The following is a 15,455-nucleotide window of genomic DNA, read 5'->3' as shown; positions in this document are numbered from 1 at the left end:
ATCAACTACATACTCATCATGCTTCTCTTTTTCCCTTTTTATGTTTGACACCTGTACCAATGTATATTTTTGCAATGGGTATTATTATTTTTTTTTTTTTCGTCAGGGTTTAGCCAAGCTGAAGCAACAAATTGAGACTTTTGAAAGAGAGAAAGAATCAGAACTGAAGCGTTTAGAGGAATTCAAAATGGAGGAAACGAAAAAGCTTAGGTAAGAGAAAATAATCCATTGTTGTGTTTATTACTTCTTTCCTTTCTTGGAAACTTAAGATGAAAAACAATTTCAAAAAATGAATTCCTGCTATTTTAAAAAAGAATGGTCACTTTATATTTCACATTTTAAATAAGCCTTTGATGTATGTTATCATCTATTTAATACAATCAAAGCTAATGATTGATCTCGTATTCAATGTAAGGAGAAAAATACAGGAAATAGAATACCAACTAAAAATAAAAGGAAACTTTATTTAATTTGAATTTCATTCAAATGATCCTTTATGTACTCTTTGTTGTGTGACATGTCCCATATTTTCTACATAACTTCTTATTGTAAACATGGATCATTTTGTTGATCTTCTCAAAACCTGAGGTTACAACCCGTATCAGTCAACCAAGCAAGCAAATGTTGTAGAATTTCCATTTTGATTCCACATCCATGCTGTGTTTGTAATGATGTGAAGCACCTCTTTATATGTAGAGATGAACATTCAATCATACCTCAGTGGATGATTTATTTTAGATAATGATTTATTGATAGGGGGGCGAAGTGGCCTAGTGGTTAAGGCATTGCAATGTGACCAGGAAAGTCCCGGGTTCGAGCCCCGCTTCGGGCACTTTCGTTTTTTTCCCTGGGCAAGATTATTAACCCCCAGTTTGCTCACTTGGACAACATGGGTGATTCCTGTTGACATCAGACATCTTGTTTGATGAATTATCTATATGTCCCTCGGGGAATGTCTAGGCGACAATATCTTATGATGTTGTGGTGGGAGGGCATAATTTAAAAAAAAAAAAAATTATTGATAGTCATTGATACTCCTTAATATTGTGTTTCTACCTACCTGTCTACTGCAGGCCAGTTGGCACATAGTCTCTTCACACCGTGTAAGAATTTGATAGGAGAAGGCACAGTTTTTATTATAGTTATTCATGAATGAAGACCATATATCTTCTCAGTATCATTCCTGTTTCAATGTAATTTCACCGCCAATTTAAAAAAAAAAAGAAGTAGTCCTTTAGAGCCATTAGGCTCATGGAACTGGAGTTTATCCCAGTTTCTATAAAGTGAAATGGACAATAACAATTGCTTGCTACCCTTTTGATAGGATGTTAGTAATTCTCAACTGCACCTGGAATCAGTCACAGTTCCTTTGCGTGTGAAGTGAGTGCTCTACCAACTGAGCAAAAGGGAACCCCCAATTTGGAAATTAAAGCCCCTTAAATCCACTAGGGGCAATGACCCTGAATAGTGTGATAGTCTATTGCAAATTATTTTGCCCTGAATTTAAAGACCTGAATTTTTGCTGGCTAGAAAAAGTGTGTCTTTGTGTTTATGACATGTTTAGCCCATTTTGGAAATTGGCCTGTTAGAGTTGAGTGCGCTACCAATTTAGCTGTCTTGACCCCTTGACTAAAAGCTATAAAGTACATGGAGCCTGAGTTTATCCAATTTTCCGTTGTCACTTGCTGCTCCTCGAACAGCATGTCAGTCTATTGCAAACTACTTTCCACCAGATCTAATGTACAGAAACATAACTCGGATTTGAAGTTGGTCTGTTTTAGTTGAGTAATCAACCAATTTAGCTTTCGAGACCTCCATGACTAATACTGACTGCCAAATATGTTTACAGACGTGAAAGGAAATTGTTCGACAGCTACCAAAAGAAAGTACGATCGATGCCTGATAAGAAGGAGAGGGAAGAAATTGAAAATCTCAAAGGACAGGTAGGAGGATGACTATCATGTTTGATTTGTTGAATTTCCTTTAAATCTTTGAAAGTGTCGTGATTCATACCATTTTATGCCATACCTTATCATTTATCATATATCCTATCATATCATATCATATTACATCAATCATATCATATCATATAATATTCTGTCATACTATAATATATCATTTCATATATTATTTATACCATATATAATTTCATATTATACACCATATCGTGCCATAACATACCATACCAATATCAAATCATATCATATCATATATCATATCATATCATATCATATCATATCATATCATATCATATCATATCATATCATATCATATATCATATATCATAGCATATCATATATCATAGCATATCATATATCATATCATATCATACATCATATCATAAGCACATCATATATAAGTGTTAACGAGGTGTTCAAACCTGTAAGAATTTTATTGAATGATTTTATGTTCATAATAGTAATAAAGTGTAATGAAACATCCGTGCATATTACATTAAGTCAAATCATTTATAAAGATACAGAGAGAAAAAAATATCAATGTGCAAGATATCTGACGACAAATAATCTTTTCTTAATTTTCAAAGCTGGAAGAGGCCCAAGATGAATTAAGAAGGAAAGAATCTCGCTGGAATTCCTCCATGTCTCGGCTGAAGAATCGTCTTGCAGAGGTTGAGTTAGAAAATGGTGAATTGAAGGAAGAAGTTCGAATCTTGGAGAAGAAGCGATTGGAATGGTTGGCTGCACAGAGCCAAGCAAAGACATCATCATCATCTTTGATATCAAAATCAAGTGCAGTGGATGTCAAAACTCAGAGTCAGGTAAGTAAATGACAATCCCAGAAATTTCTTGACTACATCATTCTGTCATCTGGAGGCAAAGCATTGTACTCAAATTTTCAGAGAAATTTTGAGTAGTTATTTATAGGGACGAAAAACATCACTCATGCGTCATCCTCTCTTTTACTTGGATATGGGTGAAAATGTGTAACACATTAACAAAATTAGTAATGATGATGATGATGATGATGATGATGATAATGATAATGAGATGATCATGATGATGACAATAATAATAATAATAACAACAACATATAATAATAATAATAATAATAATAATAATAATAATAATAATAATAATAATAATAATAATAATAATAATAATAATAATAATAATAATAATAATAATAATAATAATAATAATAATAATGATGATGATGGTGAATCAAACATCTGTCCATCCATCAGCTATCTATACATAATTTTTTTGTTCAGGACCAGATCCCCTCATCCTCCCAGCCACGTAGCAGTACTCCAACAAAAGACAATAAACCTGCTGTTGCTTTGTCTACCCAGGGGAAAAAGCCAGGTAAGCCTGACTGTGCTTTCTTTGTGTGTGTGTGTGTGTGTGTGTGTGTGTGTGTGTGTGTGTGTGTTATTTTTCTATTTTCAGCATATTTTATTGCATACATGCTGTGACTAATTGTGACATCATGGTTGACATATCACCTAAAAATATCAGGAATTTTTTTTAGAGTTTTGGACATTGTTTATTAATGATATTTTTATGATTTTCTAAATTGCATTTTTTTCTCCAGAGTGTGCTGTGACAGATTTGAATGCTTTTTTTTCTTTTTGATTCCTCTTAATGTATTTATATATTTTATTGCGGCCTATAAAAGCTCAACTTTACATCTTTTGTTGTTGTTGTTGTTGGATAGTTGCCCATGTCATGAAATTTAAGAATTGAAGATTATTTTAAGATCAGTAGGAGGAAAAGAAAATTAATTAAAGATAAAAGAAAAACATAGCAAGTATTTTAAGGCGCTATTATCTCCTCTAAGAATCGATGGATGATTTTCCAAACCTTATTAACTCGTTTTTTGTTTTGCACATTTTGAGATTTTCCTTATATGAGCTAAATTGAATTGTGAACTTTATTTAAGTGCCAGTTTACACCAGAATTTCTATAAATTGATATGAAATCGAGTTTTGATCACTATAAAATATTAGGTGTACAGATCGGTTCTTGGGGAAAAAGTCCTAAATATCTCAAAATAAAAGGAAAAACAGATTCAAAGTTTTGAAAAGTTTAATACATAAAGCATATATTATCTGATTTTGAAATCTGAATAATCAAAACTTTTGATGAATGCAAAACTCACTAAAGTGAATCACCATATTATTAAAAGAACAACAACCCTTCCCTCCTCCTCCCCCCCCCCTCCCCTAAACAAAAACAAAACAAAAAGACCCAACGAAACTAACCAAAAAAAAAAAACATCAACAAAAACCTTTTAACATAAAAAAATATTCTGACTATCTTTGCTCACCAGTTTCCATCACCTTACGGACCTCAGTTCCTGCTGTCACTGCCTCCACCAATGCACCAAAGACTAGCAAACAGCCAAAAGTAGCATCTAGTAAAGCTCTCAAGCCACATGATGGAAAGAGTGAGGGGACTAGTGATCTTGCTACTGCCCCATCTTCTGCCTTGCCAACATCGCAACCTACATTACGCACGTCAGGGGAGAGTTTACCCACACAAAACAACTTGGTACCTGTTATGATGGAAACGTAAGAAGCATCAGTAATATTTCCAAATTAAAAAAAATAAAAGAATAAAAATATATTATAAAGACTAGGATATCATTTTTGTAAGATAAAGTCGAGAGCAAGTTATAGCTATTATGTCATAATCCATAATATATTGAAATAGATGGAATTTTGAATTGATGTAACAGGTGATATAAAGCATCAATTACAAATTTCATTCTTTACTTCATAAACTTATGAAAAGTTAGATGTGTTTGATAACCTTGAAATATAATGAAAATATAAGGAGTAAATATGGCTAGGGAGAGAGAGTTAGTTGAACATTTAAATATGTTTGAATTATAACCGCTAGGTTGCCTGTCAACCGTTCTAACTATTCCTTCCTTACCTTGTCTTTTTAGCACACCTTTCGCTCAAATCATCCAAAATGGCCAAAGAGTTCCCCCATCTACAGCATTAGGAACCCTTTCTTCAGCTTCATCCTCATCATCTCCCCATGATAACAAATCGGCTGCCATGCAAGCTATGGAAAAGGCTGTCATCGAAAAGGGAAATCCCATGGACTTTGTGGAAAATGTTCATTCTGATGGAAAAGTATGATCAATACTAGAATAAACTCCCTTAAAAAAAATAAAAATAAAAAAACCCTTTAAAAAATGAGAATAATTATACTTGTAAAGTAGATTTTTTTTTAAAGCACTGGCATTTTTTTTCTTCTGTGAAATATACTTAAGCTTCTAAGAGTAATCTAACTCAATGAATCTTTTCAATTGCTTGTCTTGTGTAACTATCCCGAAGAGAACAATTATAAGTGAATGGCATGGACCAAAAAAACCAAAAAAAAACCAAACAAAATACCTCCCCCCCCCTTGAGCCTTTATATAGTGCAATATACATCCTCAAACGTCATACAAGGGGTTCCTGCCAACAGGAACTCTTAACATGTAGGAAAAGACATGAGACCTGAAATTTGATGTTACAATTTTTTTTTGACAAAGGCAATGATGTTAATGTCCAGGTAAGCATGTTACACCTAAGTATAGTGAGTAAAGATCCTTTGCCAGGGACTCAACTTTGCGCTGCTCAGAGCAGTCTCACACTTGTTACTTACTGGTCAGAAGGCGAGTGTCATACCACAAGATCATAAGCATCAGAATCATTTCAGTTCATTGATATGGAATTTACTAACTAGTAGGTATGAACATGTATGATGTTATGTATGAAGATAAAGACAGTTATAAAAAGAATTTAGGCTCTCTATTGCTTCTTGAAAATTGACGCATTTTAAAAATTGTTATGTTCACCAGGTCGAAAAGATGTACAAAAATGGTGCCAAAGAAGTAAGGTTTCCAAATGGCACCATTAAAGAGATAACTGCAGATGGCCAGACCATTGTGTGTCGTCTGGCTAATGGGGACATAAGGCAGATATTCCCTGATCACAGGGTGGTAAGTTGTGGAAGGATTTTGATGATAAGGCAGTGGTAGGCTGTATTCTATCTTCTCCGTGCTTTCTCTCTTTGTTCTCGAATAAGTATGACTTGGTTTTACTTAATCCTGTTTAGAATCATTTTCAAGAGAGATGAAGTTAAATGTAAGCATGTGTGTTTTATTTTGTAATTGTATGTATTAGTAAGTCAAAGTGAAAGGGGTGTGGTTGGGGAGGGGGGAGGGGTGTTTGACTATTTTGAGTTTATTTTGGCCCAAAATCTTGCTTTGCCTAAATACTGGATTTTTATTTCTATTTCCCTACCTACAGGCATTAGCATAATCACAACTGTACATCTTTTTTTTTTTTTTAATCAACAGGTTTACATCTTCTCCGAAGCACAAATCATGCAGACAACCTTTCCTGATGGACTCGAAACTTTTCAGTTCAAAAAGTAAGTTTGCAAGTATTTACTCATTGAATAAACCATCACTATCACTGAAGTAACAATATTATTTTCATTTACCGATTGTCACCGTGATTGAGTCTATATGTGCAATCAAGATCCCTCATTCTCATGATCAATAATTGTCGTATGCTAGGACAGAAAATGTTGATTCAATTAAAGCTTCAATTCCACTTGACTTTTGTACTTTATTTCTTCGAGCTTCAAGCAGCAACATTTGCATGATCCAGTATTCCTCACTATAATTAGGTGGTGCTGATGGTAAAGCTTTAATTAGTGCATATGCTGTTTGTAAATGGAACTCATATGTTCACTTTCACAGTTTTTAAAGAAGTATGAGTTTCGTTCACCACACAGTGTCAGTGTTTCATGTTAAACCTTTTTTAAAAAAAACAAAACACAAAAACTTGAGCTTTTGTATAGGGCAATATCCTTTAATCGTGCTCAAAGCACTTTACAAGGGGTACCTGACCAACAGCAACACTTAACATGTAGGACGTTACATGACGCATGTAGGCGATATTACAATTTTTTTCCAACAAAGGCAATGGTGTTAATGGCCAGGTGCTCATTTTACACCTGAGTATGGTGAGAGAATGTGAATAAAGAGCCTTTTCCAAGGACTGAACCATGCACCAAGCGAGGTTTGAACCCAGGACCTTCCGATCCCAAGCGAGTGTCATACCACTATACTACATAGCCGCATTTTTAATCTTAAAGAATTAATGATCTTTAAATAAAAGAGATCTATTATAATAACAAACGGTATCCAAAAATCTTTGTCACAACCTCTTCACATAGCCAACTTGCCCTTAAAACCAACCATTTATGGTGATGAATAAGAAAATTGACATCTTTTTCCTCAGTAAGTTAAGTAAATTAAAGGATCTGTTTCTTTGTTTTTATGTCTTTATTCATATATTGGCTGTGATGTTAATTTTTAAAAAAAACAAAACCCCAACTAAATTCCGCACCTTATAATGGCATTATTGTTTCCACAATTGTCTCCAGTGGTCAAGTAGAGCGACGATATCCCGATGGTACGGTGGAGATCACTTTTCCATCCAAAGATGTCAAATACATCTTCCCAGATGGAGGACAGGAAGTTCGTTTGACAGACGGTACCATTATGACTTACAACAACCAAGGGGAGAGAACTGTGGAGTATCCATCTGGTGACAGGGAGGTTCATACGGCTGAATATCAGGTGTGATTAGTTTATAATTATTTGTATATAAATACTTCTAGTCCTTTTAAAAAAAACTATTTTATATCTACATATTCTTTCACTCTCTCTCTCTCTCTCTCTCTCTCTCTCTCTCTCTCTCTCTCTCTCTCTCTCTCTCTCACTCTCTCTCTCCTCTCTCTCTTCTCTCTTTTTCTCTCTCTCTCTCTCTCTCTCTCTCTCTCTCTCTCTCTCTCTCTCTCTCATGGAATGAATAAATGAAAGGTTGCCCAAATAATTGAACGAAGGAATGGATGAGTAAATGAATGAAGAAATTTTTCCCTAGGATCCAACAGAACATAGAGAATGGATACTTGTGCTCTTGGTATATTTTTTAATTTTGCATTCACATCCACATGAAGATGTAAGATATTGAATTCCTTTTATTCTCAGTTCAGTTTTGTTGTCTTATGAGACTGATGTATAGAAACAGTCACTTATTGTTGATGAGTTTTTGTATTCGAGGGCAGAGGGATTTGTTGGTGTTTAGGCTGATTTAGTTTGCTAATCTTTGATGGAAGACGTCTAAATCTGTTGTTTTCACACATGATTCGAGAAGAGCATTCCAGTCTTTGATGATACGGGGTGCAAATAAAATGAAATGAAATAAGAAAAATATTGCTTTTTCCTGAGTATTCTAAATAATTAGACCTTAACTTGTAAGCTTTGATTTTCAGATTTGATTCTGTTGATACTAGGTCTAATTTGATTTTTTTCTTTTGTATATAAACTCAATGTCATTTGTTTATATAAAGTTTGAAATTATTCAATATTCTTATCTCAAATATTATCGTCCTTAGAGAAGGGAATTTCCTGATGGGATTGTGAAAACAGTGTATGCTGATGGACGACACGAAACAAGGTTTCCGAATGGTCGTGTCAGGATGAGGGACAAGGCAGGCAACGTCATCATGGACCAGATGTGTTATAGATAACCTAGAGCAATCTATGTATAATGTGTGTTGAATAGTTGTATCTTTTATCAGCATTGTGTTAAATCAGAGTTCATTGTTTTAATGAAAGAACTTATATATGATTTTGTACAAAGGCATTTGTTCTTGCTTTTGTTAGCATGAAATGTTAGAATAAAACCAGATTGCCTAGTGATATATTATGTTAAAAATTAAAAATAAAAATTGTCTCAATTTGAGATAATATTTATGGGCTGTAACACCAATTTTCTGAATAGGAAAATGAAAAAGGTGATATAGATCGTCTTGTCGAAACTTTGCCCTCAATTGATTTAAAGGAAGGAGTCAGAGACTCTTACTTTTGTGATTTTATTATATGATGTTTTGCTAATATTATTTATGAATGAATTGAAAGTTGATTAAGGTATGAGAGGTATATTCAAATTTAGGATGGAAAGCATAAAAGCAAAATTTTCCAAAATAGTCTAGACAAAGTGCATTTTTTATGACAAACTTAAATCTTTGTCTAAAATTAATGGCAGGTTAATTTTGGGCATGTCATTTTAAGCATATAATTCTCACCATCAACAAATGATGTTTTGTAGAATTGAGGCATACTTCAATATTCTGCATAAATGTTTGGAGTCATCAAATATGCATCAAACCCTGTAGACTTTGTGACTTTGAGTTAGTCATCTCACCTGAACTCATGGGGCGCTGCTCTTATGGCAACCCAGAATGGTATTTATCTCTCTAGTCTAAGATAAAGTTCCCTCCAAAGAATGTGCTCTGTTTTTGAGGAACAGAATATTGATAAATCAGTTAATCAAATAGTGGTCAGTGAGTATGATAGCTCGTTTTCCTTATTTTTGAACAGAGCTTTTATGAGAACTATGGATTGGCATTTTGTTCTTAGTGGTAGGTACTTAACCTCATTTGACTGAGGTGTAAATTAGTTTATGACTATAAGCTGTGATGGATATTATTAGAATGCTAGTACAAAAATGGTGCATAACCGGTGACTTTCACCATATGAAATGGAACTTTTGGTTCATTGAGGCCTTTGAGGGAGAAGAAGGTTGGGGGGGGGGGGCGGTGTAAATGAAGCATTGTGATGTGCATTTAGCATGGTTAATCCATGGAGGTTTTCTATATTCATATTTTATATTCATATTATATTTTGATTGCTATGATATGAAATCACTTTGTTCTTGCCTGATGCATGAACTTACCTTGATTATAGTTAGAGTCTCATTACATTACGCATTAAATATTTTCTGTTTTGTTATGTTTATGTTATGGATGATAATTGCTTTGTTTCTTATGTCTTCCATCTGAAGAATTTAGTATAACTTGACATATAGGATAAATTATTTTATAAGGGCTCATTCAGTATGAATTGATTAGAGATTCCTTACAATAGAATAACAATGAAAAAAAAACAACAAAAAAACTTATCTGTCCCACACCGTCAAAACATTTTTTTTTCTCCATGTTGCTAGAGAACGTAAGTTCAATAGCTATCAATAAATAAAGATGACTCTTAACTTGTCAAAAAGTCTCAAATCTCATTTGAGAAGAAATAATTGGTTCATTTGATGTGCGATTCAATTCCAATTTCACAAACCATTTATTCTTATAAAAAGTTAAAACAAGCTTGTACTAGTATTATAATCAATGCAATTTGCCTTGCTAATCTGGCTGCCGTGTACTGTTATGTCTACACCTTCAACCAGTATCCTGTCCTCAAGCTGTTTAAGCCATTGAAAATAACTTCTCTTTCTGTGTTGTGGATTTCTGTCTGTACAATGTCTGTCCATTGCGAAATTACAGGACATAAAATTCGTTTTGGCGCATAATTAGCATTTTACTTTTCAATTATTTTGGACTGATGCATTTATGTGTGTTTTAATGAATTTGCACTATCTAAAAAAAAAGTCATGCTTGTTTCATGACTGTAAATCTGCTAGACAGAATGATACATTAAAAAAATTGAATGAATCATGATGTAAAACCCTGTATTTTGTTGAAGGCATTATTGAACTTTCCTTATTTTTTTACTTTGATATTCTTTGTATTTCCTTTTACCTTTGATATTAGATATTTTAAATCTCCCCCCCCCCCCTTTCCCTTCTTAAAATACTGTTGTATATTTCTATGATATAAGAGGAAATGAATTTCGTCATTTAAGAAGTGTTAGTAAACAGCTGAGTCATCGTTCATTGTTGAAACTAGACCCACCAACTTGAATTTGAAAATTCGTTGTTTTCAAGGAAAAAAAAGTAATCACTATGATTGACTTTACAAAATAAAAAATTTGTCATCAGAAGGGTTAAACAAAACTTTAAAGTCCTGAGTAAGTGATACAAAATCAGATACTTTTTTGCAGTTCGGCAGTTGGAGTCTCAAATCCAATGAGAGAAAAATGCTGTAGTCTGTGGAATCTTCATCCTCAATAACCAATTGTGTTAAATTAAATTGAAGTGAGCCTAATATCCACTAAACGTGCTCAAAGCGCTGTACAAGGGGTCCCTGGCCAACAGCAACATTTAACATGTAGGACGGGACATGACGCCTTTTAGGCGATATTACAATTTTTTTTTTCGGACAGAGACAACGCTGTTAACAGCCAGGTACTCATTTTACACCTGAGTACAGTGAGAGAATGTGAGTAAAGAGCCTTCTCCAAGGACTCAACTATGCTCTGAGCAAGGCTCAAACCCAGGACCTTCTGATCCGAAAGCGAGTGTCATACCACTAGACCACATAGCCGCACGTGTTGTTGGTTACTCATTATGTCATTAAGATTGACTGTTCTGTACTTAAAGTTGAAGGATCCTGACCTCCCATAGTGGGCAGGGAGGTACTTATTGTGTCTTTTATCCCCTTATATCTGTTTTCCAACGTGCTTTCTGTCTTTGTCTTGGAATGAGATTACTTGTTTTTTTCCTGGCCCTGGCCGGAGTCCTAACTGGGAGGGAAACAGTCAAATGCATAGTTATTGTTTTGGGGATGATATTTTTTTCCTTGTAAATCATCTCTCTGTTATGTATTATTATATTTGTTATTTTGAATGTATAATGTAGGCATTTCAGTGTATTCCTCTTTGTTGGATTTTGTGTTTGTGTCCGGATGAGACTTATAGGTAATCTCAAACTAAATACATTGGTGGTATGCTCTTGGAATCTACATCTGATCCCTGTTTGTTCCCAGTTCCCTTTTGTCTTACTTTCTCTTGGGTGCTTTAATTGTAGTTCTATAACTTTTTACTATCCCATTGCTTCCTTTTTACTGGCACTGATATAACCTAAATGTGTTCAAGCGCCGTAAAACCCTTAAAAACAAAAAATAAAAAACAGATCCCTACTTGTTCCCAGTTCCCCTTTGTCTTACTTTTACTTGTGTGCTTTAATTGTAATTCTGGAATTTGTTTATCCCATTCTCTTCCTTTTTACTGGCGCTGATATAACCTAAATGAGTTGCATGCACTGTAAATTCCTTAAAAACAAACGAACAAACTAAGTTGAAGGAATGAAGAGTGAATGACGTACTTCAGTGGTGCTAAACTAAATAGAATTAAGAATCGATTGTACATTGGAATTTTCTCTACGTTATATGTGTGTGTGTGTGTGTGTGTGTGTGGGAGGGAGGGAGTTTATTTGTGGATGTACAAGAGAGAGAGAGAGAGAAAGAGAGAGAGAGAAAGAGAGAGAGAGAGAGAGAGAGAGAGAGAGAGCGTTGTGCATGGGTATATGTATATATTATATATAATTTTAACCTTACATGATTGTACTTTCATAGAAAATACGATAAGTTAAATTCAGTAGATTAAATTAGAATGACAGATACAGCCATCCATGACAGGACCTCTACTCAAGAGGGCATTTCACACAAACACATAATAACGATGAATCATATGCAATTCGCACCTAGCATTTTATTTAAATTATATAAATTTTTCAATACTAATGTGTGACCCACTATCTCAAAATGGTTTTCTGTCGGAGTGAGATTGATTCTGAAAATTGAATTCATAGCCAAAAATGTTAAACTGTCAATATATGTGATTTATTTATCGGAATATATGAAGCTGTGCTAAAAAGTCGTTTTTGTGACATCACAAAAATATTCCAATACTAACTTACTTGGTAAATCTAAAGAAAAAATTTGCTTTCATCAGTTTCTCTGGGTTAAATAATGAAAAATAAATAAAAAACTGACGATCTATCATCAACATTATAGTAGTTATTATAGCTTTTTTAAGTGTGGACAAATTTATATTCTGTCCACGCTTTTTTTAACCTTTGAGAAGCTATTCCTTCTATTCTATTGGAGCTAGATCACGAATTTATCCTTTATTTTACATTATTAAACTAATCAAAACTGATGAAAACATATTTTTCCATATTTTATTCCAAATCACTTATTATTGGAGCATTTTTGTGTTGAACCTCACAAAAACGGCGCAGCCTCATAATAGTCTCATGAAGTGCATAAAACCAAAATTTCATATTTCTAATCATTTAAACTTTTACTTAACTTTTTGGTCGAGCACTCGCTTCACATGCAAAGGACTTAAATTGATCCTCGGTGTAGTCAAGATTTTTTTGCAAACCCCCTTCCCTGCCCGTCCAGCAGTGATTGGGTAGCTGGATCCGATAGATATGGCAGAAAGTACTTTCCAAAGGGAATCAAGCAATTGCCATCGTCTGCTTTATGCTATATAAACTGGGATAAACTCCGGCACTATGGGCCTAATGTCTCTAAAGGAGTACTTCACTGCAACTTAATACGATTTGATGCAAAATGTCACATATAGGGAATGAGCTTAGCGGAAGAGTAGCGTCCCTTGATTGGACGTCACTGGTGGAGAAGTTATTTGTAAACAAACCAACTACAAGCCAAGCGCTCCAAATACAAAATTTATTATTCATATTTCTGTACAAAAATGCATAACGTTGATTATGATATGCATTTTTGTACAGAAATATGAATAATAATTTTTTTATTTGGAGCGCTTGACTTGTAGTTGGTTTGTTTACAAATAACTTCTCCACCTGTGACGTCCAATCAAGGGACGCTACTCTTCCGCTTATCTCATTCCCTATATATAATGATTTTAAAAAAAAAATCCTTGTTGACATATTTTACTCACACTTGTATTAAATTGAATACAATATACATGTAGGTGGTCCATGAAGTTAAAGTAGAGAATTTATTTCTATTTTTATTTTCATTGGTTAAAAGGATTTCGGAAGCTGCTTAATATTTTTTTCTGTGGCATGTTGGCAAAATTGTACTCTGTATATTGATTGATATATATTTTTATAAATTCCTTTTCTAATACTATTTTACTATTATAACATCTGCCATTCTTTAGATCAATATATTAAGTTTGTACATTTATTGTTTCTCATTGCACGGGTACTTAAAAAGATCTAAATCAAACTACAGCTTACTTACAACTTGAATCAAATTATGTGTTTGTGATCTTTTTTTTTTTTTTTGTTATTTTTTTTTGTAAGATTTTAAAAACAGCCTTCTCATTTTTTAAAACGAAATTATGCCTTTTCCTCCCCTTTTATAAAATTTTATCAAATTTTGTAAATAGCATGGTATCGATTCTTGATATCATTATTATGAATTATTTCCCTTTATCTAACAACTGTGCATGTGGCGTTTCTAAAATTGAATGTTTCATAGATTCACTTAAGATGAAAAATAAAATATAAAATGTTAATTTATTTATTACCAAATAAAGGTCTTTTGTGTTCTTGTTTATTGCTTATTATAATTTTCATTTTTGAGAGTCCCTTTCTCTTTTCTAAGGTAGCACTTCGGTTTTATTGGGTTGGGTCCTTTGACCTCTCATGGTGGGCAGGTGGTCACTTGCTGTGTCTTCTATTCTCTTTTATCAGTAATCTGAGTTGCTTTCTGTCTTTGTCTTGTAATGGGATTGTTTTTTTCCCCGGTCCTTGAAGGAGTCCTTAGCTGAGTGGGAAACATTCAAATGTAAAGTATTAGTTTTTGAAGACTGGGTGGGGATCCTGACCTCCCATAGTGGGCAGGGAGGTACATGCTGTGTCTTCTATCCCCCCATACCTGTTTTCCAATTGTTTCCTGTCGTTGTCTTGGTATGAGATTACTTAGTTTTGTCCAGACCCTGGCCGGAATCCTTGGCTGGGAGGGAAACAGTCGAATGTATAATTATAGTTTTGGGAAATGATATTTTTTTCCTTGTAAATCATCTCTCTGTTATGCATTGTATTATGTTTAGTTTACATATTATATAATATGATTTGTAAACATTTGAATGTATTCCTCTTAGTTGGGACCCGTGCTTGTGTTTGGATGAGACTTTTAGGTGATCTCAGACTAAGTACTTTGACGGTGTGCTCTTGGAATCTACATCTGTTTCCTATTTGAACAAATTCCCCTTTGTCTTACCTTTTCTTGGGTGCTTTAATTGTAATTCTAGAACTTTTTACTATCCCATTTTCTTCCTTTTTACTGGCGCTGATATGACCTTAATGTGTTGCAAGCGCCGTAAAACCCTAAAACAAAACAAACAAAACCGTTTTTGAAGATGATATTATTTCTCTTGTAAATCATCTCTCGGTTATGTATTGTTTGTTATGTTTTCTGTTTCGGATACATGCTGTAAACATTTGAGTGTATTTCTCTTAGTGAGATCATGACATGCTGGTGTCTGAATGAGACTTTAAGGTGATCTAAGACTAAGTACACCAATAGTGTTCTATTGGAGTTATTCTCTGTATATTCTATTCCCCTATATCTGTATTCTGAGTTTCTTTCTGTCTTTGTCTTGGAATCGAATTACTTGGTTTTGTCTCGGTCCTTGCAGGAGCCCTTAGCTGAGAGGAAACAGTCAAATGTTTTGTATTTGTTTTG

At 33.9% G+C, this 15,455-nt stretch overlaps 1 protein-coding gene across 1 annotated transcript in view; it reads left to right on the top strand.

Annotated features, from left to right (window-relative positions):
* LOC144968508 (uncharacterized) overlaps window positions 1–12,248 on the top strand; it is a 29,804-nt gene extending 17,556 nt beyond the window's left edge. Inside the window, exons 15-24 of the mRNA XM_078906959.1 lie at window positions 107–210; window positions 1,850–1,943; window positions 2,546–2,779; window positions 3,233–3,326; window positions 4,294–4,534; window positions 4,915–5,107; window positions 5,821–5,961; window positions 6,322–6,395; window positions 7,419–7,614; window positions 8,433–12,248. Coding sequence (XP_078763085.1) covers window positions 107–210; window positions 1,850–1,943; window positions 2,546–2,779; window positions 3,233–3,326; window positions 4,294–4,534; window positions 4,915–5,107; window positions 5,821–5,961; window positions 6,322–6,395; window positions 7,419–7,614; window positions 8,433–8,567 — 1,506 coding nt within the window. The 3' untranslated portion in view covers window positions 8,568–12,248. The remainder of the gene's footprint in view (window positions 1–106; window positions 211–1,849; window positions 1,944–2,545; window positions 2,780–3,232; window positions 3,327–4,293; window positions 4,535–4,914; window positions 5,108–5,820; window positions 5,962–6,321; window positions 6,396–7,418; window positions 7,615–8,432) is intronic.
* Window positions 12,249–15,455: the final 3,207 nt, after the last annotated feature.

This window comes from Berghia stephanieae, chromosome 3 (assembly GCF_034508935.2).
Source record: "Berghia stephanieae isolate SIO BIC M18660-M18661 chromosome 3, UCSD_Bste_1.3, whole genome shotgun sequence".
Classification (NCBI taxonomy): Eukaryota; Metazoa; Mollusca; class Gastropoda; order Nudibranchia; family Aeolidiidae; genus Berghia; species Berghia stephanieae.
Note: the sequence above shows the minus strand (reverse complement) of the source record. Positions and strands in the feature narration are given on the sequence as shown.